Genomic DNA, 24,037 nt, shown 5'->3' with positions numbered 1-24,037 from the left:
CAGYGGTAAGTGAAGCGCTGCGCTGGGTCGCGGTGGTCGGTGAGCGCTGCCGTACACGGCAGCTCCGGAAGGGCTGCTCCAAGCTCTCCCAAAGTGGCTCCTCTGGGATGCCTGCAAAGCGCTTYTGTTTCAGGCCAGGAACGTCTCTTGCTGCTAATCTGCTGAACCTCAGGATGTCTTAATGTGTTTGGTAACTCAGTAGTGTTAACTTTTAATTTTTTTGTTTCATTATTATTCACAGAGGTGTCTTGGGGAAAGAGATGTTTCAGCTGAACTGGTTGTGCGAGGAGAGAACGCTGGTACTAAGCCCTGAATATGCTAAAGGCAGGAGTACACCTATCTTTGCTATTTTGGGTCTTGAAAAAGACTCAGGGATGCGGATGGTCCACAGCTGTTTGTAAATGCCAAAGTTGTTTTTTTTAAATAGCAGAAGATTGCAAAATATGTAGGTCAAACTCCCCCCCCCCTTAAGCACCATGTTTTCCTAAGCCCCAGTAAGTGATGGTCTATTGGCAGTGCTAAGACTAATTTAATGACTGTTGCAAATAGAAGACGTAGAAGAACAGTTTTTAAAAGGGATGCTAGCTAGGTGCCTAGCTATAAAAATAACACATATGTATATATATATTTTTAAAAAATCAGTAGAATGCCCTTGAGGGGCTCCTTTTTCCCCAGACTGTTAAATTCCTCTCCCGGAATAACTCTGAACTCTTTCACCTGGCTTTCAGATAACCTTCAAAAAGGGGAACTGTCAGATCGGATTTTCTTTCTGCTGGATCCTGTTAATAACTGGAAAACCTCTGGAGTTTCCTAATAACAACCCTGCCAATGTTCCTGGTATGGGGACCCGGCACACTCTAGCCTTGAGTGCTTGGAATAGTGAAAATGCATAAGTAAATTTGTTCTTGAAATTATGTTTTATAATTAATTTAAGCAGATTTAATCTTTAGCTCATTTTGCTGTTAAAACCTAATTATGAATAGTTAAATTCAGGTTAAAGAATCCAATTTTCTCTCGTTCTGTGCATTATGCATGTTGCCACAACAGATCTGGTTTTAATGGTTTAGGAAACAGTGTCTGAGGCAGCATAGCTGAACTGAAGACTTAGTTTATGTATACAGTCTATAATATTTTTAAAACATTAATTTGCRTAAAATGTGATTATTGTTGTTTGGAAAAAATGAATTACGACAGCCCCCATCCCCCTCAAAAATTAGGTGTKTCTGTGATTAAAATGAAACGTGAAAGTAGGATTCATGCTCTTTGCGACACGGATGCTTGCCAGTCTCTCKACTAAGTTGTCAACAGCAGCTTTGGGTGTGAAATTAGTCGGGGGCTTGTAGTTCCCTTATACAGACAGGTAAACGAAAGATAAAAGCGGAGAATATTGTCTATTTTTCTGGTGGTTGGTATGAAATTGGTATTTACTGAACATAAAAATTATGTGTGTGTGTGTGTGTATGCTATATGCACATGCTATATACATGCTTAAAATTTCTTTGTGTGTTGTGTGTTGCTGGAAGTTTAAATTATCGATTCACAATTGGGCATTGAAATCATGTTTGCAGTGGCTGAAAAGTGTGGGCTTTGCTCCCCATCAGAGCAGGTTTTACTCTAGAAAATGCTGACGGTTTATTTTGCTCCAACCTGTGTTTAATTCTTTGGAAGCAGTTGAGATGTGACCCCATAAGGACAGCAGTATCTCTCCTCTGCTAAAATCTTTCTGGCAAACTACATCCTCTCTTCTTTGCAGCAAAAACGTTGCCCAGCCAAAGCCGAGGGAGGTCTTGCAGTCTCCGAGGTGGTGACTGAAGCAGTGTTGAACTGACATCTCAATGAAATTCGGAGAAATATCTTCCTGCTGAAGATAGCAACCTGGATGTACTGTGGGAATTTTACTTGCCCGCGATCGCTCAGAGCAAATTCCAAAGCATTTAGCTGTCTTCGCGGCGCCACGTCCTTTCTCAGATTGTAGCTGAGTTCTGAAATTGGGGCATGAGAACGATGCTCTTGGCAGTATCTGTCTCTGTTTATATTGCCTTACTTTGCTATATGTTTCGGGCTTGTTTTTCTACTCTTCCCATCTCAGAGAACCAGGATTACTCTGAACAGGAAGAGAATAAATTGTATATTTGTTGTATTAATATTGTATACTAGAATCTCTGTCCTTGGAGATACTAGAAAACTGACTGGATAGGCCACGAGCGACCTAATGCAACTTTGAAGTTGTCCCTGCTTTGAATGGGAGCTTGGAGAAAACGACCTCCCAAGGTCCCTTCCAAACTAAATTATTCTGTGATTTTGGGATCCAAACAGAATTATTCACTAAATTCCTGTTGATCACATCCCTGCAAACTGGTTGGAGATGGGAAGAGTGTGAATTGACCTGCAGAATTTTTATTGACTAATGTCAAATGTGTGTGTGTCCATGTCTGACGGGGTGGTGGGATGGGAGGGCGTCTTGACTCTTGGACTGTGGGATGAACTTCTACTAGCAAGGCAGTCTTTACATGAGAACATGATCCGTGGYGTTGGTGTGGCTTTTGATTCATTTCAAATTGGAGCTGTCTAACATTTCTGTTAGATGATATATCTTTCCTCCAGTCCTTGGCCTGAATTGCTGTGCCGTGCTGCTATTTAATAGTATTCCTGTCTAGTCCCCAAGCTGGTTGCATTTTAGAAGAGGAATCCTTCTCCAAATGTGGAAAAACTTTGGGATTTTGAATAAAAAAAGAAAGAGCAATGGACACACTCTGCATAAAAACATCTCCTGCTTGCTAAAGGTGCATCTTTTCTACAGTGATTCAATATTGTATTAACGAGGAATAATCGATTCTGCTGCCAACGTTGAAATACGATGGTAGCTGAGTGAGTGCAATCCGTTTGACGGTCTTAGAGATTGCTGCCTAAATAGTTTCATCTCTTTATTACGGGTCGTCTGAAGGCAGTTAATCTGGAGTAATTTAGTTGTAATATGACCTGGCTAGTCTCAAAACGACACTTTTGAAGAAGCTGCCAAATAGAGCCATCTGTTTTCTTATACTCGAATTGCTCATTCAGCCCAAACAGCAGAGCTAGGGAAATAAGTTAGCGAGGAGGCCCAAGCGTGGATACGCTCTTCTGGAGTTAGTTACTGCTGAAGTTATGAGCGGCAAGGATTAAGACTTCTTGTCAGGAGCTCTCAAACCCAGAGCCTTTCTTTATTTCTTTATACTTCCCTGCTTATCTGGTCGTGCTTCTGTTCCCATCCCCTGTTCCAGACCACCGATGAGGCTGGTGAGCTTTATCGTCTCTCCCACTTGCGAAGAAGTGACCTTCAGATTGCGTTTTGTGCTGCTTTCTCCTCTGAAATTTTCTGCAAATTTTTCAGATTCGTCCTTAAGACCAGTTCCGTGGCAGATGCTGCAAGATACATGTTTCTCCGAGGACAAAACCTCCACGCTGTGCTGTGTTTTGTAATCTTACTGAAGTTTTTGGCCATCGCTTTCATCCGTGTCCTTTTTAGATGCTGGGTTGCAAGAAAAGGTGCTGCCTGAGACGGGGACTCGTGCAAGTGCTGTTGTTCCTAGGAGCACCCATGACGTGTGTTTCTGGCGTGCAGGTCTACGCAATTCTCCAAGCCAACGTGCTTCCTCTCGCCTTAAAGCGGGGATATAGCAACTTACTGTATGTTCCTGCAAGCAAAGAGGGGATAAAAGCTCTTCCCAGKTCTTGTTCTTTTGCCTCAAAGCAGAGGAGGGCAGGAAAGGCAGCACCGGTAGTGCTGTGTGTCTGCGTGAAGGGTCAGCTGGGCCTCCTCRATGTGTCAGGCCACTTGTTAGACCCCTTCGGTTTGAGTCGGTCACAAACTAGCCCTGGGCCTGTTGCTCCTTGCTGTGCAATGTCTGGTCTGTGTTTCTTCTGGGAACAAAGCTCATTGCTATTTTTATCAGTGTCGTGTAGTGTTTAGTGCAGTTTTGGGTGCTGTAAGAAGCGATCGATAATCCTTATTGACCGACCTCTGGCCAAGGTTTCCTATTGCTCACGGAGAAGCGAATGTTGTGAGCGACTTGCTAAAAGCAGTTCTTGTTCAGCAGAAACCCGTCGGGCTCTGGGGGGAAACAGCGGCAGAAGCTGTAACCCGTTCTGACAGGTGTCTCTCCTCACTTGGAAAAAGGAAATATCGGGTGGAACAACGTAGACATGCGTACGCATATGTATCATAGAATGACATTTTATGCTTTTGGAGGCTCCCTTTGGTGGAGGTGTTGGTGGTTGCAGGGGGAAATGTAAGTAGACTACTCCTTGTCTTGTTGGGTGAGAGCTCAGTAATGAGTTGAGTGTAAAGTTTAACCTGAGCAAAACTGGCTAAAGAGCCAAAGATCACTGGGGATATTGTTGTGGCTATATTTATAGTGACTACCTTCCACCGCGGTCCGAGAAACCTGTGTTGTAAACCGCTCTAAAAATACTGCATGACGCAACCTCTTCTTTGGAAGTTGGTTTCTCAGACTTGCAGGCATCTGCCCATACCTTGTTCTGTCTGTTATAACTCGACAAGGTGTCTCTCCTTGTACTTAAGTAGTGCAGGCATTGAGATACCACAGTTGCCGGCGTAGTAGTATAGATACCCTGCTGACATAGAAGAAGGATGCATATCTRTAAAATCCTGAGGAACATGGGGAAGGTGAGCAATTGGTGAAGGTGCRTGTGATTTCCATGTCCTCCAGAAGTCGTGCCTAGCCAGTACAGGATCAGAAGAGCAGTGGACGCTTGGTGCTGCGCCCATGGAGATAACTGCCGTCACCATTTCATTCTCAATAACCAGCAACTGTGCCCTGCTCCCTGATGGGCTTGGATCAGGATATCATTTCCTTGCCACCAGCTGCTCCAGCTCCACCTGAGCACATGCTGAATAGCTGTGGAAAGCTGCTTTGGATGCCTGGAAATAAGCCTTTAATATGAGACTTGAGCTGAACCCTGCCTCCATACCACACTGCTGCTTGCCTGCATCCTGTGTAATGTTTGAAAGATCAGACAGGGACCAAAATCGAGAGCCTGAGRGTTCAAATCGAGATGGAGTCTGAGCTACCGCTGATGCTTGATGCAGCTAATTTGCTTGTCCAGGGGAATTAGCTGCATTCCCTGCAGTGATTTTTTTTTTTCCTTCCAAAATCTCGTTTTACTGCTATGAAATTGCGCCTATGTTAATATGTCTTTATTGTTTTCTGTTTATTTGCATCTCCTGCTCTCAGTTTCTATTTTCTGAACTCATCATCTCTCCTTAAAGCTCAGGTTGTAGCCGCTGGGAGCCCAGACCCATTTTATTTTCTGGGTTATCCTTCCTTCCAGTTCCATCTCACACTCCAAAACCAAGTGTTGCAGATCTCAATGAAACAATGGGAAAGTGCAAATGTTTCCTGAAAAATGTGTGAAGTCCATTCCCTCCTGACAAGCTTCCCAAACGCAGGAATCCTCTAGACAGATTTTTAAATGCATATAACTTTGGCACRGGGGAAGCCCAAGCAGCAGGTCAGTTGTCCAGAATCATGTGCTGAGATGGCTTTAAGCAAGGCTTCTGTAGCAAAGCTGTCCGTGTAATCCCTTTTGCAATCTCTCGTTCTTTCCCGGAGGCAAGTGAAGGAGCTGTAGGTTGTTCAGGGCATTCTCTCCAGGAGACGTATAAAGAAGATGGGTTGCAGAGATGAGGTGTGCAGGGTGAGCAGCGCTAAGGAAGCAGCCTTAGGCTGGAGTCTACCTGCCATCTGAGCTAGCACCCTTGTCACCTGCACTAGCTCCKGCTGGCTTTTCTCCCAGGAGCTGACATGGCTGCGTCTGAGCTCAGCAGGAGCTGCTGATGCCCCCACGGCTGGCCGAGATCACTCCTCTGCTCCAGGAGAGAGCGAGTTTGTTTTGCTGAGTCTTCTTCATCCCCCCTCTGCTTTTTACGGAGTGTTTGCCAGCTACAAGCCTTGAAGCATCTGTTAATACCATTGGCCTTCTAGGAAACTCCTCAGAGCCTTAACGTGGACTTTGTGGAGCTCCAAATCTGCTTGCTGTTCAGATTGGGACATTTGTAAGGAAGCAGCAGGGCACCCTGTATCCCTCTGTGTGTGTTAATGATACCTGTTGCAAAAAAGCTTCCCTATCCCAGAATTACAGAGGCACAACTGGGATTTCAGCTCAGATCTAGGACATTGTTCGGTATTTTAACCACAAATTCTTCTTCCTTTTTTCCTGTAGCTTTTGTGACAGAGGTGGAACTTGTGTCTCAGAAGGAGATATSTGACAGAAGATTTTATAGCAGGGCAGTTTGGATGATAATGTGCGTGTTATTACCTTCAGGTGACCAACTCTCCTGTAAATAGGACAGCGGCAGATGATCCCATTTGTCATGTTTCTTAGGTCAAAGCCTGTTGGAGGGAGGTGACACTTTTGCTTTCAGCTGGACAGGGGCTGCAGGATGTGTTCTTACAGAGGCAGAGTAAATTATAATGCTTATTTATTTATTCATTCCGAATTACTTGATTGTAGATCTGCCTGTTAACAGGATAATGTTGGTGCTGTTATCTCCATCATGGTGATGGACTAGGTGAGAATTCTGTAAGATCATTTCCATCCTTTGGGCTACAGAAATCATCTTAGTTGTCCTTGTGACCAAGTTGTCCCCCTATTTACATCCCTCTACTGTCTCCCTGCCTTCATCTTTTCACACATAAGCATTTTGCAGCCTATTTCCACCCTATATGTTGTTTCTYGGTCTGTAGGGGAGCCTGTTACCCCCCTCCAGCTGGCCTTTGATGGCAGTCCCCCTCCTCCTTCTCCCTCACCATTTGGTTTTTGCAAACACTGCCCTGATGGTGGAGAAGAACTGCCTCTGAACACTTGCACGACTGCTACTTCTATTCCTTGGTGTCCTCTTAGCAGCRGTACGCAACCGAACCTCTGCGAGACAGCGTGCTGTGATGAGTGCTGGTTGTGCTGCCGTGGGTTATACTCGCTTGCTGCCTCCCGTTTGGCCGGCACGGGGTTCGTGTGCGGCGGCTGTCACAGGCCTCCAGAACGGGGATGCCTCGCGCTCTGCTAATGCAAACTCTAAGAAGTGCAATTCATTTGGCTTTTCGTGCCTCGTTTGAAGCATCAGCGCAAGGTCCACGGTTTAGCAAAGCTGTTGTTCGCGGCGTCAGAACCAAATTAGAAATGTTCATAAACTCGTAACAAAACTCCCCCAAAGAAATCGGAGATCTGCTTTGAAAATTGCATAAACTCTCCAGCTCCTCGTGGGGTAGTTCCTTGCAGAAGCTGGATTAAAAAGCCCTGCTGGTTATGGGACCTGAAGCATTATTTCAAGGCGATGCTGAGTGGAGAATCCATACCTGTAAATGCGTCTGTAGTATTTGTAGGTGAAATACTAACATTTTAGGCCAGCAAGTAAAAATAGATTTCAGTACTGGAAAACAGGCTCTGGAACGTGCGTCCAGAAAGAACAAGTTGCATTTGTGTGTTTCCCCTGACTTTTTCCTTCAAAGCTCAGGTTTTTGAGAAGAGCACCTCAGATGACTTAAATGGTCATTACAGTACAGAGAGAAGGGAACAACYGCCAAAATAACCCATTCTAAGTTGTCCAAAGGGGCTAAAGAGGAGCAAAGCCATATAATAATAGTGATCTATTGAGGGCCAGTTATCTGTATGCCAGAAATATGTAAGATGCCTCCTCCCCACCAAGAGCAAGTGTCGAATTAAGAGGAAGTACCAGCGTAGAGTCAGGTTAATCTTGCACTTGGCTTGCTGCCTCGGCTGAGACCTAGGAAACATTCATTGGTTCCAGACAAGCTATAACGTTTTTCAAATACAAACAAGTGAATATTTGAATTACTTGGGGGCCAGCCTAGAAGCACCTTGCTTTGAATGTCCCTGGTGGGTGAAGAACTGCTCCATGAGCCAGGCTTGCAGGAAGGCTTGCGCTCTTCCAGCGCGGGAGCGAGTGGATTGGTGAAGGGATGTTGTCCAGATGTGGCAAAAGAGGGTAGCAGAGAGAAGGTACCTGAGGTTATGGGCTGCAAGGACACCTCGAAGGTGCGCCAACCTGCTGGCTGCCACCACAGTGCTTCTGTGAGCCCGATCTTTGGGGGAAACTTGAGTTCTTAAACTACTTCTGGCTTGCGTGTACTCAGAAGACCTTTCTGAAACACTCTTTATTCGGTCTCGTTATCTCTGGGAAAGTAAAACTCCGGCATTCTCACTGCGTTCATCTGAAGCTTTATGTATTTTTTGGAAAAAACACTGGTCCACTTGAATAAAGAAGCAAGCTAGTTCTAGTGAAAGAAAGTGTCCAATTCTGGATTACGAGTTTGGAAATAGGTATTCTGCTGTTTCTCTTTTGTAATCCAGGATTACGTTTAATAAAGATCCTCTTCAACTACTCCAGTGTTTCACTAGATTTGGAGGCTAGTGACCCCTGGGCTTCTGCTGCTGTGTTAAACTCGAAGACTAGATCTTTCTCTCTATATTTGCAATGGTATTTCCTTTTTCGCAGTACTTTTTAAACCTATTTTGGGAATGATTCTTCTGGATTTCTACCAAATATAGCTGCTGTGACTCAGCCTCCTCTGTTCCCGCTGTTGGACCTGGAGATCCGCTTGTGGCTTTTGCATTTTGTAAYGCTTTCCCACACCTCTGTATTTTCCTCCTCTGAGCGTATAATCCAGCTCGTTTGTGTTCCTTAATTAGTGGGGGGTTTTTCTTGCGTAAACGGCTTTCCCCTTGATCATGGAGTTTTTAAGATCATCGCAACGTTTTGCAAGTCACGTACCGTACGAAGAATTCGCCGTACGAGAGCCGCGGTATGCAGCTTGCCATTAGGRTTTCACGGAGCCCCAACCTGACATTCGGATGCTACCGACGATGGCTTTGGCGCTCAAGCAGATTATCTGAGCTGTCTTCGTCCGCCGGGGAGAATCCCTCCGTCCCCGCAGGAGTGTTCATCAGGAGCCCGTCGCGTGGTGAACCCCATCGTGCCGCCGGAGCCGTTACCCACGTGGCAACGTTATCGACCCTGCGGCAGCTCGGCCGCAAGGTGATGGAGGCCCGACTCGGCTGCTCGGCCGAAACTCCCGCGTCTCGGTAGGGGATTTTGGCAGGGGGAAGTGGAGCCCCAAAACYGCGGGGACCCCTTCTCCCCCGCCGATAAATTTACCCTTGAGACGCTCTATAGCGTATCAGTCCCTGTGCTCTAAGTTTTAACCACGTGCACCATTATACATAAATGCATTAATAGTCAYGAAGAAATTTAGATATATATACTGTGAATTGAAAAATGATAATTAGATTATTTTAAAGTTATTGAAAGAAATCTATTTCCTTACCAAAAAAAAAAGAAGAGGGGAAGACTTTTGAGACGCGCCTTGCTGTGTAATGCTGGTTCTTTATGCAGTGCACGTTCCCAGGCTCTCCAGGTTGCGGAGGTCACGATTACTCTCTCACTTTGCCCTCCTTTTCTTTCCGTCCGGGCCAGTTTTTTCYGTGTTGCCTGGCAATCCACGGGAAGCTCTCCCAGGTCCTGCCCTGCGCTCTCCCTCTGCTTTCTCTGCCGGTTGCGTCGTCGGACACCTTCGGACCGGTCTCGCAGAGGAGGCRCATCCAACCGGTTCTCCGTCTTACTAACAGAGTAGGTCGGACTGGCGGGGATTTTGCTACGCTTACTGGATTCGATTCGATTCGATTTGTGGTCGATAGCCCACGGTTCCTTGTTAGTTCTTCTCCAGACATCCGTTCATCCGCACCGGTGCCTGTTAAAACTGAAATGATCTTTGAACTGAAACCGTTTCTGTTGGTTTGCTGTTGCTTTTTTAAGAAGAACATAGCACAGCCCAGCCCGGACTTTACAAAACACTGTCTTGGAATATCGAACTCATCTTTTGAGTGTGTAAAAACCAATCTGTTAATTCATTAAAAATTGGCTGCAGATTGAGTCTCAAAAAATGAGTACCTTGCCAGGCTGTGTGTTTGTTGTCGCAGGTAATATCGCTGCAAGCATCGTCAGAGCAGGAGAAAAATTTGGAGAAAGGAAGTCACTTGAGTAGGTGCTACRTACCTGCCAGATGATTGATAAAGTAGAATTAATTTAAGACACACACTGAATCGTTCTGAAGAACGATGGCAAAAAGGAGATGATTTCATCAGGGGGAAAATAAATGTGTCACAAATTGGTTGTGAATGAAGGGCTTGGTTTTTTTTTCCCCAAAATGTGCAAATGAGGAGCGCGAAGCTGTAAACCGGGTATTTAGGTTTGTCACACGGATACCCAGGCTCTTTGCAGGGCGTGCAAAAGATAGGCTTTACCTTGAAGCCTGTGTAAGGTAAGGACCCGAGTCTAAGCGCATAGCTGAACGCTTAACGCAGGTGGGGAACGTGCCCAAGCTAACGGCAAGCGTGAGCTTCTCTGCAGGGACGTGGGCTGCGACACAGCTGCGGAGCTGAATGCGAAGACTAGTCAAATCGCAGCTGATGGCAGGCGGCATCCGTTACAGATCCATTTGGAGGTGTGCAGGTGCTGGACTCCGCGTTGCCTTTAGTAACGAGACCTAACGATTACCGTGTGTCTACATTAAGGAAGCAGCGAGCGCGTGTTTTGACGCGTTATTTCTGTTTTCTTGTTTATGGTGCTAAGACCTAGCCGGAGATGTTAAAGTTTAATTTCACTTGATTTTGCAGAAGGCTGTTAGCCAAAGATTATACGTTGCGTCTTCCGTTAAACTTTTGCCTTTGTACCTATAATAACACTGAAATTATATTAAAAATGCGGAAAGTTCAGGCAAGCTGTAATTAAACAGATTTTGCAGAGGCAATCTGAGCTGTGGTGGCAGCATGTGTGTAAGATTTGGAGTAATCTGTTGACTGTAGGGTTTTTTTTGTTTTTTTTTAAATCACTGAATCAGTTAAATTGTAAAATTGGTTTCTCATGATAGGGATTAACATGAAATTAAGCCATTCTGTGGCAAATTAAAGCTTTTAGACTCTTTTTTTCAGAGCAGGAGTCATAGCATCAAAAGGACACTGACTGATAGAAAATAAGATTTTTATCACTGCTGAATCGAAAGTCTTTGTAGCTCTCTGTATGGAGGCTCTGGCATTCCTCAGGCCTAAGCTAATGTGAATGACAGATTTGTGAATTAAATTAATAGTGTTATTGCTAGATGCCCTCTTGAGTTTTAATGTTGTGCTATATCCTCCGACAACTGAACGTGTTATCTTTTTTTAATATTACTTTTATGAAAAATTCTGGTAATTGCAATTGTTTGGAAACAGCACTATACTCTTAGAAGGAAGGAAAGTCCGGAAACCTATGGAAAGGGCTACCTGTTGGCTTGCAGTGGCCTTTTATCCCTTTTCTTTCCATGAGCTGCAAAAGCACTCCTGGTTTTGGCCTCCTGCTTTGGATATATTCACTGAAAAACGGAATGACTGTTGAGGTGAAAGAGCGCCAAAAAATCCTCTGTAATGGCAGAATACTGAAAAATACTTGGCTTTTACAGCGGTTATGAAATGAATATGCTCATTGACTGCACACTGCGTGTAGTATAGAGTCATCCTAGAGACTCGTGGTCTCCTGCCTCCTGTCGAGCGCGTGCTCCTAAACTCGGGTAATTCTGTATTGAGCGTCTGACTTGTGTTTGAGAYGCAGCATGGCTTTATGAGCACGTGCGGCCGGCGTTTAAAGACTTCAGATGATGGTCATCTCGCTTAAACGTGCTTTCTGTGTTGCACCCACCTCTGATGATACCCTGGGGAAACGCTCTCCTAGCAAGAGCTTCTGCAGCATCCACCYGTGGAGTCTTAGGCTCAGTTAGAGCCTCTGAAAGAATCACTACGTAGTAAGGATAATTCAAATATAGTGCAAATTAGATATGTAATAGAGAAGTAGATCAGCCAAGACTTTTGCGCAGAAACAGGTGAGCATTTGCAGCGGTGGAGGGACGTGGCAGGAGGGAGGATGGTCCCTCTGTCCCTCTTCCCCCTTGCCCACATGCTGCTGCCCAGAAGAGCCGCATGATTCAGCCATGTAGGCAGTGAGGCTGGAGAAGCTGGGGGGAAGAAAGGATAGCAGGGACCAGGAGCTGATCTGGTGGTCCTTAGCCTTCCCTCAAAGTGTTGGCAGACCTTTTGGGGACTGGGGAGCAGCCTCGAGACCATCCCCTATCCCACTTGACTTGGATGCTTGAGAGGTGGATGTGATTAAATAAGTATTTAGCATTTATGTAAACTAATTTATTTGATATTTTCAATTTTGATTATATGTATTTTGATGGCTTGTGATAGCCATTGGGCTTGCATCTTTATTTTTTGCACTGACTGTTCCATGTTGCTGTAGGAAGTAAAAACCATGCCTGAGCTCTGCTTACGATGGATACAGATCTCTTATTTTCTGAACTCGAGTTCTGTTTGCTCACCACTTGGCAACTTTCATCTGAAAAAGCCAGTAGGGTTCTTCTATATGTATATTTTTAAGCGGTGCCACTTTTGCAGCACATATTTGCCAGGCGTTGGTCTTCGGTAGCATCAGGCACTCCAAGACCGACATAGATCTGATTGTCGTTCTGCTTCCTTGTAGAGAACTTTCCAAACCTAATGAAAGGATGCCAGCGTGTGCCGTCCTATGGATAGGAAAGACTTGCAGTCTYCGGGGTTCGTTAATACGGTACCTCTTGCCAACACAAAATTAATTACAAAAGGAGGATGATGGGCAAACCTCTTGCCAAATGTCCGTTTCCGCTAGCAGATTGAGCCTGTGTTCTCCTTCGTCTTTCCTGATCTGGTTTTGTTTCAGAACAAAGATTCCAAAACGGTTAAGGAAGAAGGGACCGTTGTGGAGGACTGATCCCCCCCCACGTGCAGTTAAATTTCGTTTTTGCCAGTCTCTGTATCCCTGTCTTTGTCCTTGCAGCAGAATGACCAAAATGATGAGAGGACAGGCAGGGATTTGGTGTGCTGCCTACTGGTGGGGTACCGGTGGGAAGAGTGCTCCATCTCCCCTGCTGCTGTCCTGGGGTTTCCAGCCTTGGCCAGAGAAGAAAGCCCGCTGCCAAAAAAAAGAGGACCTGGGAGGAGATCGTTAGAGGACAATGAGGAACCGTCGTGGCTAATAAATCACATAATAAATCACGTAGTCAAAACCTGCAGCGAGGTGAATTTGGATGCTCACCAAACAAAGCCTAGAGGATTCTGTCCCATATATTATTGAAAGGACATCTCTGCCCTCGTCGGATTTTAATTCCAGAAATACGTTGTATTTCTGGTGTGTCAACTTTGTATTGTGTAATCCATTCAGAAGCAAATTTAGATTTTTATCCTATTGCGGTGCGTGGGAAGGAGCAATGTTTTCAATATTCGGGAAATGGCTGGAAAGTGATTCTCCCATACCGAGGGGAGTAATTATGAGAACTGAAGGAAGGTAATTAGTGGTGGTGGCTGGAAATTTTGAACAAAATGTAACTTAAAACATGTCTGTGAGGATAATGTGATTTTTTTTTTTCTGGTATTGAAAAATTTCTGTCAGAAATTGGTTAATACAGCTTAGTCTGACCCAATGGAAAAGAAGAAAAAATGTTATACTGTAGGCTGAAATGAAAACGAGAGTTCATGTAACCGCTGTGATTTGGGTATGCCAAATGCAAGGAACTGCACGGTCAAATCACTGCCGTAGTCTCTCTTCCGACTCCTTTTCCAGTGTGATATTTCTCTATCTCATTGCAGCACATTTTAAATTACTCTGTAATCTGTCTGAGGTGGAGGTCTGCCCCTCTGAAATGCTTAAGTACTTGGGTCTTCTGTATTAAAAATAATATAAGGATGGCAGCAAGTTCTGAGCCCAGGAGCTGAAGCTGGGTCCCGGCACGGTGGGTTTGCTCACCTCAAGCAAGGCGCCTAACCAAGCTCCTTCAGCCTTTTCGTCATCTATAAAAAGAAGCTGCAGTGGTTTACTGAATATTTTGGGTTATTATTATGAATATTATGGATTACTTAATATTTTTAAAACGCTTGGAGGAGGGTAAGTTTATTTTTATTAGTAACATAAAACTAGTCACAGAATAATATTCAGAGAGAGACAGTTTGTGTGCGATTGCTGAAATTTAGTTTCTCGTAGGAGAAGGTGCGGTGGCTGCCAGTGAGTGGTCTGAAGCAGCTCAAGAAGTCTCAGGAAATAAAAATAACTGAGAATGTTATTTTGCTTTTTTGCAGTGAAAGGATGAAAACAATYGTTGTGTTCTAGAATAGATAGTTATAATCCAGGGAAATTTTATAACCGGTTCCAGTAATTTTATGGTAGGTCAAATTCTGTGCTAGATAGATTAATAATGTCAATTAGATCCGATTTGAAAACCTGTTCTCATCTGACAAGGACCACGATCATTCGGGTTGTTTAGTATCATAGCTAATGTGGTGAATAAGTTTTCATGATCTTGTGAGGTGTCTTTATATTGTCTGTTTTACTGATACTCAATAGTATAGAAATCAATGAAAGAGAAAGCATGAACGCTCCCTGCTCCAGCCCAGGATTTCTGGTGTCCTACCAAGTATCAAGAAAATGTATGACTTGAGGCTACTAGGAAAGGTCTAAGCCTTTGGAAAATTATTTGGGAAGTAATTATGGCTAAGAGCCAGAAAATTGTGGCCTGAGACTGTGGCGGGAGATGGGGATCTGAGAAATGAGTATTTACAGCACAAACTATTTGAGGATTGAGATCATGTCCTAGAAACGTTGGTTGAACTGGACCTCCAAAGTCATCTAGTCCCTTAGGTCAAAGTGGGGATGTACCAGCACCAGATCAGGTTAGCCATGGCCTCGTGTAGACCGGTCTTCAAAACCTCCCCGGATGGAGATCCCCAAAACTTGCCAGAAAACCTGTTCCTGGACTGCAGTTCCCTCCTCTTCAGAAAACTTTTCCTAATGGCCAACTTGCGTCTCCCACGCTGCGGTTTGTGGCTGTTGCCTCTTGTCAGTTCAAGGCAAATGAATCTGAAAAGGAAAGAAATGTAGCTGTTAACCAGGGACCCATCTTCAAACTGTGTGTCCTGAGAGGTCTTTTTAGCAAAACACGGTGACCGAGGCTCGCTGAGATGCAAGAATCGAGACAATCAAGTGGAGGAGGACACGGCTCAGTTGGGGTGCAGAGCCGGAGCACTAAGTACGATGGTACGGCAGGGTTCGTTGCCAACGGGAAAGCCAGCAAAGCCTCAGGTTAAAGAAATTAGTAGGAATAACTCAGGGAAGTGGTTTGAGGATGGTTTTAGGGACACAGAGGACACAAAATGTATTTTGCTTCTCTTTGAGATCTGCAGTTCCACAGCTGCGTGCACATCTTCGTGTTGGGGTCCCCGCACATCTGAAGCTGGACATATGCTGTATCGAGAGGTAGATCGGTATTTTGATATTAGTCACCCTACCTTAATATTTGACAACTGAACCGAAGCTTCTGAAAAATCTTTTTATTTCCAGAATAGGAGCTCGTGGTGCTTCTGCCATTTAAAAAAAAAATAAACAAATGTATTTAAATAAGTAATCTATAGGTTACCTGCTGGCGCAACCCATCTGTCCTGTAGATATAAGGCAAGGAATTTATCTTGCAAAATTCATCTGCATATACAGACTTGTGTTCTCTGGAAACAAACTATTTAATATAAAGTCAGTTGTGTTAGCCTAATTCTTTTCTCGTTGCTGAAGTTTTGTTGTAGGCAAACTGTCTTCTGTTTTACTGAAGCCCATAAGGGTATTTTCATAAGCTCTGCTTAATTCAAATAATATGACACACAAGCTGTTGCTGGTTTTCTGTACCACGTTCGGGCTCACTGAGCACCCGTTTGTTCTTACTGAGTGCAACAACTCGTTGCAGTGGTTCGGTGTTCCTCCCATGCCTCTTGCTTCCTCAGGACGAGGATTTTCTCTGCTATATTTTTATATACTGTCTAGCATAATTGCATCGTCAAATTGTTTGGATCCCTTGACTTTTAGCAGAACGTAAACTTCAGCAACTGAAAGGTCAAGCTTTTCCTTGTCTTGGTATTTATTTTGGGGCAGCATGAGATCAGTAAATTTGGAAGTCAAGACCGGCTTTGTGCTTATAAATTATCCGTTTAATTTTTAATACAATGCAGGCACCAGGGCTTGTTCCCATTATGGATTTTCTCCGTATTTCTCCAGACTTTTCTCTGATGAAGTACTTGTGGGTTTAGTTATTTGTCTGAGAGAGGGCAAGGGATGACAGAAATGCGATTCCTTGTGGGCTTGGCTAGATGACTCCCAGCCAGTCCCTGTCACCTGCCTGTGCCTCGCTCTTCCCCGTGCATAGATGGGTATTACYGGTCTTGCTGGGATCTGTAAAGTATCCAGCTCTTTCTTGCTTTTCCCACACCTGCTCTTTGAGATTTAATATGTTCAGTGCTTTACGAAAATCCCTGGCTCTACAGCAGCCTTGGGAGCACTTCCAGTTGTCTCGGATCTCCACCTCCACCCCTGATCTGGGTTTCAGCTCCACCGCTAATGTTTCATTGCGTGAGAACTGGAGTGTCGGTGCGTGGCATCAGCAGGCAGCATCGGGTTGGGGAGGTCTCGTTTTCTCCGTGCATTTTTCAGTTTGTCCGCGTGCCTGTTGGCTTATCCTTGGATGGCAAGTTCTTTGTGGCAGGGGCCAGCGTTTTAGCTGGCTCGTTGGCTGAACCTGGGACTCCTAGGATTATTCTGATACAAATACAGGTGTCTTTCTGGTCGCTGAAGCGGTGGGATGTAAAACATCTACAAAGAAAATAAATTGTCAGTATAACTAATGAATAACGTAACTTATTCATGTCCAGAACCTCGAAGAAGTACGTGAAAGATTGTACACAAGTGACGTTGCAGTAATAACCAGCTGCATTAAGCGTATTGCAGAATTAAACACCACCAGTGTTTTGACGTTGAATGTCCAYGATTGCATCAGGTAATGGCCATGCTTCAAATATGTTCTTATCATACTCTTTCTGTAGTCTCTCTGAGTTGCTGTCTCCTGAACRGAGAGGATTTGGTTCAAACTAGCTTGTCTAATCCAGAATTTTAATAGTGTAAAACYGTGCGGAGCATCTTGCCTTTTGAAATGGTGAACATTTTCTCAGCGTAGAACAACTTCTTGCCCAGCTCTTGCTGCTAGATAGCACTTCCTGGGCATTTTGGAAATAAAGATGGCAATCGGAACTGAGTTTTAATATTAATAGAAGTATCGGTGGGATGGTTTGAGGAGRAGGATGCCAGTTCTGCTGCTGCCGCGTGAGTTTGTGAAGCGGTGCGCTACGTTGCTCGGCTCTGGGGAGCTGGAGCTTGCAGTCATCCAGGTAGAGCAAGAGCAGAGCAGAGCTGAAGTTTCCTTTGGGAGTGAGGCCGTTGCGTTGGCTTGGATGAGAAATGGAGAGAACTGTAGGAAAAAAGGAATATTCAGGCTCCATATGGTGCCCTACCTAGATATGTATAAACATCAAGGTGGAGTTGAAATATTATCAAAGGAACAGCAAAAGTAGATGTACTCTACAGACAAGCCCCACCATTAATAATTTACTGCTAGATGAAGCCTTACGCTTTTTGCGGAGTCTGGTCTTTCTTTGATTTCCCTTCTTAAACTAATTTTGTTTTTATTTGCATTTTATTTTATTACTATAAGTTTTATTAATAGAAGGTTATCTAAAATTGTAGCAACTTTGACCTGAATTATTTTTTTAATAAGATCTTGAACAGGTTAATTATTTTGCTTTGCTCAAAATATGTTCAGTCGACGTTTAGTTACTGTAATACTGTGTAAACAGCAAGTGTGTGGTTGTGGAAAACTAAATCATATTAAATGAACCTCTGAGACTGTACATACTGTCCCCGCAGGTTTATTTGGGGAAAGGTGAGATGTAGCTTTGTAGCTTGCCTAAATCGACCTTTAGCGGATGAATTGGAAATTAATTTAATTATTGTTTGGCAGCTCCCAAGTGAGGGTCAAGCTGCAAATGACTTAACTGAAAAAAATTGTCAGGAAATTATTGGAATTTGAGTGTAATGTAAGGTCAGGAGGTTTCTTCATGTTCAAGGAGGTTTTGGGCTGAATACTATTAGCATGTGATTTGTATAAAATGAATTTAAAGAGGGGATATGCAGATCAAGGAAGAAATGTATCTTTGGGGTTTGTCTTTTATCTTTGCTCACGTTCTCTAGTGCTTGATTCTCTGCTTTCCTACGTGAAATAAATAAATTTTTGGTACATATGCGCAAACACCCAGAGGAGAAAATACCACTGTACTTCAAAAGAAAACATAAGAAACAAGTCTTTCAAAAGGCCTTGCATCCCAATTTCACAAATGACTAAGGCAAGGTAGGTGTCTTATTCAGAAGAGCTCACATTTGCATTATTTGCTCTTTTCTTTACAGTTTTACTTAAACTTAGATTTACTATTTAATTTTTTTGAGAACCCCGAAAGATGTGCCTTTCAGTTAGTGTCAGTTTTAAGAACGCTACAAAATATATTTATTTGTAACACTATGTTTATAAAGACTTTATTCACTTAATTTGAAAAGAAAACGAAAAATACAACCTTCCTGAATCTTGCGTGCCAAATTTGTTCCTTTGTTTCTGAATTTTGTTGAGCTCCTTCAGCGTCGYCTTTCTCTCCCTCTGTTTCTACGGGCAATACCTAGATTTCTGTATACCAGTGTCGGAAAGGCATGTAAGATCCCAGTTCCACCAATGCATGCATAGAAATAGTCATGCTAAAATTTGGTGCCCACTCGCATCTAAAATTACCCATGAACATCGGTATTAGAAGACTCGAGGCCTGAAGGASTTGGAGAAGCAGTGAAGCTGCTTGCGCACGCAGTGTTTTCAAATGCACAAAATAAACATCAGAGAAAAATAACAGGATGAGATTTCCCTTCCGTCTTGCATTTGCAGTAGTTTCAAGGTGTACCTCTGTCGTTTTTTGTTTGGTTTTGATCCCCCATGGAAACCCTCTTTGATGGACACGCTGGCCTGCTGAGTGCTGTGGTGGTGGCTCCTGGGCTGACCTCTCCCGCGTTTCTGTTCCCGCTTCATCTGCAGTAACTTCCCAGCATGATGGAGGCACGTCGGGCACTTTCACAGGAAAGAGAAAATAGATAAAAATGTAACCAGGTTAGAGCCAGAAAGGATCCCGAGACTGTTTGCTAGCAGCTAATTCCCATGCTGTTCCTGCTGGAGATCTTCCTAGTTCAGCTACTTGGTGGGGTCTCAGTAGCTTCTCAGCAACAGAGCATCACTGTCACAGCGATTAAAAAGCTATGGTAGCCTCATGCAATAGAGCAATGCTTGTGTTTTCTGTTTATAATTTGTTTCTATTAGGCTTTTTGTTGTGTATTCATGGCCATGAGCAAGTGCTGCAAGATACTGTGGCGAAGGAGGTTTAATTTGGCTAATCCTGTTTTATTCTCATTTCAGTGTAGCTTTTCAAAGGCCACAATGAGGTGCCTGTAATGAGTTTAAAATGTGTTTTTGAATAGAATTGTCTTGCAGGATGTATTGGAAGCTCATGTGAATGTGTTTTAATGCTAGATGCTAAAAAGAAAGAAAATCATCTCTCTGAAATGCCATTTGCATCTACTCTTTCCTGCTGGCTGGAAATAGCACCCTGCATACCAAACAGAGAGGAAGCCCAAGCCTCTTCCTCACAGCCCACTCCAACCTCTAATGTGATTACGATCTTTTTATCTCAGCTAAAACAGCATTCTTTTTCATCCTTCTCCATAAAAGAGTTGTTTTTTTCCCYCCCGTTTCTTACACCACCTACTGCATGCTAGGTGTAGGCAGTAATTTTCACCAAATTGTTTTTTATTTTTACCCTTTGCACCCAGAAGAGCCCAAAAGAGATCATGCATTGAGCCAGGCACTTTGTAAACGTGGGGATGATGCCATCCCCGCTCGGGAGAGCGTCCCGTCCGATGGACAAGGCAAGCAAGAGCGTCACCCCAGCAGGGTGAGGTGACCTGCCCTAGGCGCTGATGGTTTGGGGCATGAAATCCAGGTCTGCTGAGTCCCAGCAAGTCTGTTGCCTTTTAATTTGATTTTGCTGCTTTATTTTTTGTCCRTTAGCATTGTGTGCCTCTCACTCGGTGGTGGTTGTGCTGTGCTTAGCAGTTAGATAAAAGCTTTCCAGTCGCTACGTGGTTGTTCCATACGASGATGCAGCATTGCACGGGTGACCGGGCAAACGTACCACCTACATCAGCAATTCATCACTGTCGCAAAAGTTGCTTTGTCCTTTAAAGGAATAAGTTATTGGTGAAGGCTGGATTCACGGCTTTCCATCCCTACGTACATTCAAGGTGCGTTTAGGGTGCTGGGCTGAGAAGGTCCCGTGCGATATTCCCACCTTGTTCTTCCCTGCTCCTGGCCAAAGGTTGTCTTTCTTGCCCCTTGGTTTGCTCTAGCTTTGTTTGTCGAGTTAGTGGAGAGCCAACCCAGCTTGCTAAACTGCTCCCCCCAAACCCAGCAACACGTGAACTGTTTTCCGCTGCGTTAGCGAGTTGAGTCAGCTCTGGCCTTAGGTGGTTGTCCTTGTAGGACCAGGCTGTGTGCTCTTCTGGGCAAGGCCAAAGTCAGGCTGCGATGGCCCCGCTTTCCTCTGCGGAGCGAGGTAAGACCCTGCTGTTAGTGGAGGGCCAAAGCACGCCGCTGAGATCGGAGCCTGGTCTGTTGTGCGTGCTGAAGAGCTACTGACTTTTCTCCTGGGAACATAAGGATGCCTGAAGGGGCTCGGATCAAAGGTCCTCACAGCCTGTCTCGACATATCTGGGGGGATACCTGGTGAAGAGGAAGACTTGCTGGGCTGTTGTCCAGGCTGAGGTGWCCTACTAGTGATTTAACAGTTAATTATGGCCAAGAAGCCTTTGCAGCTCTGACTTCTCTCCTTTTTCTCTCAGGTCCTACTTGTGGCATCTATCTTTGGTTACCTAAGCATCACGTACCAGTAGGAGCTCTTAGGCTACGTACGTTATCAGTGTTTTAATTGAGAGCAGTACGGCACTTCTGAAGTGACTCCCGCTTATTGCCTTGTTTCAGTGTTCAGAGCGGTTTTGGTGTGCTTCAATCCAGGTGCCCATCACATGTACCTCAGCTTCTCGGGGACATAGAGGTGGAAGGCAGTGATGGTCCATTAGACAGCTGCAAACCAGGCGTCTGGTGGGGACACTCTGTCCAGAAGACCAGACTAATCCAAAGGAGATCCTCAAGCTGCATAGAGTGTAACCGTAGGGGCCTCGGTGCAAACCGCTTTCATCTCCTGATCATCTCTGATGGCACCAAGGTATTCGTTAACATAGACATATCCACAGTGTTTTTTATAGTGCTTTTCCCTGTCAGAACGGCTTAAGACTTTTAAAAGTTCCAGATATCCTCGTGCCTTATTCCCGCCATTGACGTGGAATCTGAATCACGGAGAGATGATGTGAATTGCAAAAAAAACTCATTGATGGAGGCATCATCAGGGCATTTAGATGAAAAAGAGGAGGTTTTGGCTTGCTGGCCTGTGTTCAGAGTGGCGCAGGTGCAGCTCCCTGGGCACCGCGGGGTGCTGGCACCTCTGGGCAGCTTGTTCCTCCCACTGTGCTCCTGTTGAACCATCTCCTTGCAGATGGTTTCAATTTACCGAAAAAATACCTGCTTGGGCTGAAACATCTCCTACAGGTTTTGGACAAGGGAAGCGACTTCTTCCCTGTGCCAAATTTTGGTGCGTTTTGTCTGATGATTTGTTGAGAGAAATAATGCATATGCGATGTATGACAGACGTGATGTTTGTGCTTAAATCAAACTTCTTTTTCACCGGGGAAAAGAAAATCGGTCTTCTGAATGTAAATGTTTTTTGAATTTAGTCTTCATCTGCAAAAGAAAAAGTCTTGTGGTTAAAGCAGTGAGATTTAGGCWGTCATGCTGCCTATGCAAGCGCACAGTATATTTATTTCTACGCCGTTTAAGGTGCACACGTGAGCCCGTCCTGTATCTGCCGCCATGAAATAGCACCTGCGTTTAATGGGACCCATATGTGCGCGTGAAGAATTTAAATGCACAAAACTCAGGAAAGCGTGTGCCGTGACCCCRGCAGCAATATCGTGCATGTTCGTCGTGGTTCAGACTTAACCAGTAACTCCGGATACTGCTTGYGGGTGGGAGGACCAAGTTACAGCAGCTCTGGGAACCACAAAATCCTTATGCTTCCATGTCARTCCCCAGCCGCAACGTTTCACGTACATCGAGTTTTGCCCCGATTTTCGTGTTTTTARAGAACTGTGTTGTGCATTGCTGAAGCCACTTCTGCCTTGGCTACTGTCGTAATATGTATCTGGGTGTCTGTAGCGTTTTCTTCCAGCGTGCTTTATAAATGTGGTTTTCTTTGCTTTGCAAATTGCTCCTTCTGTGCTAACTTGGGTTTGGAGGGAAGCTAATTAATTAAGCAGTAATTGTTGTCAAGTCAGTTGTTGCTAACATTTAACATTTGACTTGTTTACTATCCTGAAGTAAAGCTGAAGGAGTTAATGATCTAACAAATTGTGCATCAATCATGAGAGACTTGTTTGGAAAGAATGGGTTTATTTTATGAACTGTAAAATAATACATTGAAACCCCCCCCCCCACACACAATTTGAAGAAAGATCGTTTGGGGTTCGTCTTTGGAATTGCCACTGGATAGCCGCGGAGACAAATGTGTTGCCTAATAAAGCTTAATGGCTGATTCTTCCATTAATCAGAACTGGGAATGGGCTTCATTAAGATAATTAACTGAGCCGTTGCTTAACTGACAGTCAGTAGACACAAATTCCCAGGTTACTTGCTTTCCTCTAAATAAAACTTAGAAGAAGATAACCCGGCACCGTTTAATCATCTTTATTAGATAAACGGAARCGCTATTAAAATCTCCGTCGGGTGCCTCGACGGGCTCCGCGGTGTTGCCGAGGACCTCCCGCGCAGGCGCGAGCTCGCGGGATTCGGCTACGGCTGAGCGCTCGCGCCGGCAGCACGTGCCCTTGTGCCTGCTAATTGCTCAAGGGCCCGTTATTCTTTGGGGTTGGTGGTGTCRCCCCCAAAGCATCAGCTCCTCCAAGTGGGAGAAGTCCGTGGCTGAATTGGTGGCTTTTCCTTTTYGTTCGCTGCCTGCTGGAAGTGGGATCGCGAATCCCGAGCACCTCTGAAGGTAGGGGTGCACAGGATTACTCTGCTCCAGGTATATTTGGAGGCAGAACAGACAGTGGTGAAGAAGTTCGGGGAATTAACGGAGATATCTGAAACCTGAATTATTAAATATGCTGTCTAGTTGTCACGTCTGGGTGTAAATCCTTTTCTTTGCAGCTCTTTGTGTCTCGAATTATAACGGGGTAAGGCTACCGTTGAGTACAGCTTTGCACAGAAGACTGCTCTCAGGGTGATGTAAGCCCGGCTTCTCAACTGTGCTTTTCTCCTTTTGTCTGCAGAGTTCCCAGTCTTCCGCAATGAACCCTGTTTACAGCCCCGTCCAACCTGGGGCTCCCTACGGAAACCCCAAGAACATGGCGTATACAGGTAGGTTTGGTGTTAAGCGACTGCCTTATGAATGTCTGTCTTGCGCAGTTAGAGCAGAGGATGGTTAACGAGTTGTTAGTCTCTTAACTAAAGCAGAAACGGTTCACGTCGGGGAGCCCGATGGGAACGCGACTTGCCCGAAAAACTCTTCAGCAAAGCCAATGCAGGAAGTTTAGAGAGAAGAAATGAACCCGAATTCATAAGAAGAGGGTTCCCGGGAAATTCGAAAGGAAAGGACCAAAAGCCTATAGCTTTAAACGAACCAAACACACAAAAAGTTGCTGGGAGGATCAGGTGGGAAGGGCTGAACTGAACCACGTGGGTGCATGTGCTAGAATAATCCTGCCGTGTGTAGTGAGGATCCCGCAGGAGAGAGCCAGTGGTTTGGAGAACCTGCAGTTGTTGTTATAGATAGTGATTTAAACTGCATTGTTGACTTTTTTTTAATGTTATGCATTGCTTGATTTAATCTT

General features: G+C 44.6%; 1 protein-coding gene across 5 annotated transcripts in view; it reads left to right on the top strand.

The window, feature by feature from the left end:
- FAM168A (family with sequence similarity 168 member A) overlaps window positions 1-24,037 on the top strand; it is a 156,810-nt gene that overhangs the window by 50,051 nt on the left and 82,722 nt on the right. For 4 of the 5 annotated variants that reach the window (XM_026085155.1, XM_026085156.1, XM_026085157.1 and 1 more), the window contains one exon: window positions 23,477-23,564. In XM_026085155.1, the coding sequence (XP_025940940.1) occupies window positions 23,477-23,564 (88 nt within the window). Of the gene's footprint in view, window positions 1-23,476; window positions 23,565-24,037 lie in introns of those variants that run through there. The other variant, XM_026085159.1, reaches the window with a different exon arrangement.

The sequence above is a fragment of the Apteryx rowi genome, unplaced genomic scaffold (genome assembly GCF_003343035.1).
Source record: "Apteryx rowi isolate R43461 unplaced genomic scaffold, aptRow1 scaffold_660, whole genome shotgun sequence".
Classification (NCBI taxonomy): Eukaryota; Metazoa; Chordata; class Aves; order Apterygiformes; family Apterygidae; genus Apteryx; species Apteryx rowi.
The sequence above is the reverse complement of the archived record's forward strand: the minus strand, read 5'-3'. Positions and strand labels throughout refer to the sequence as shown.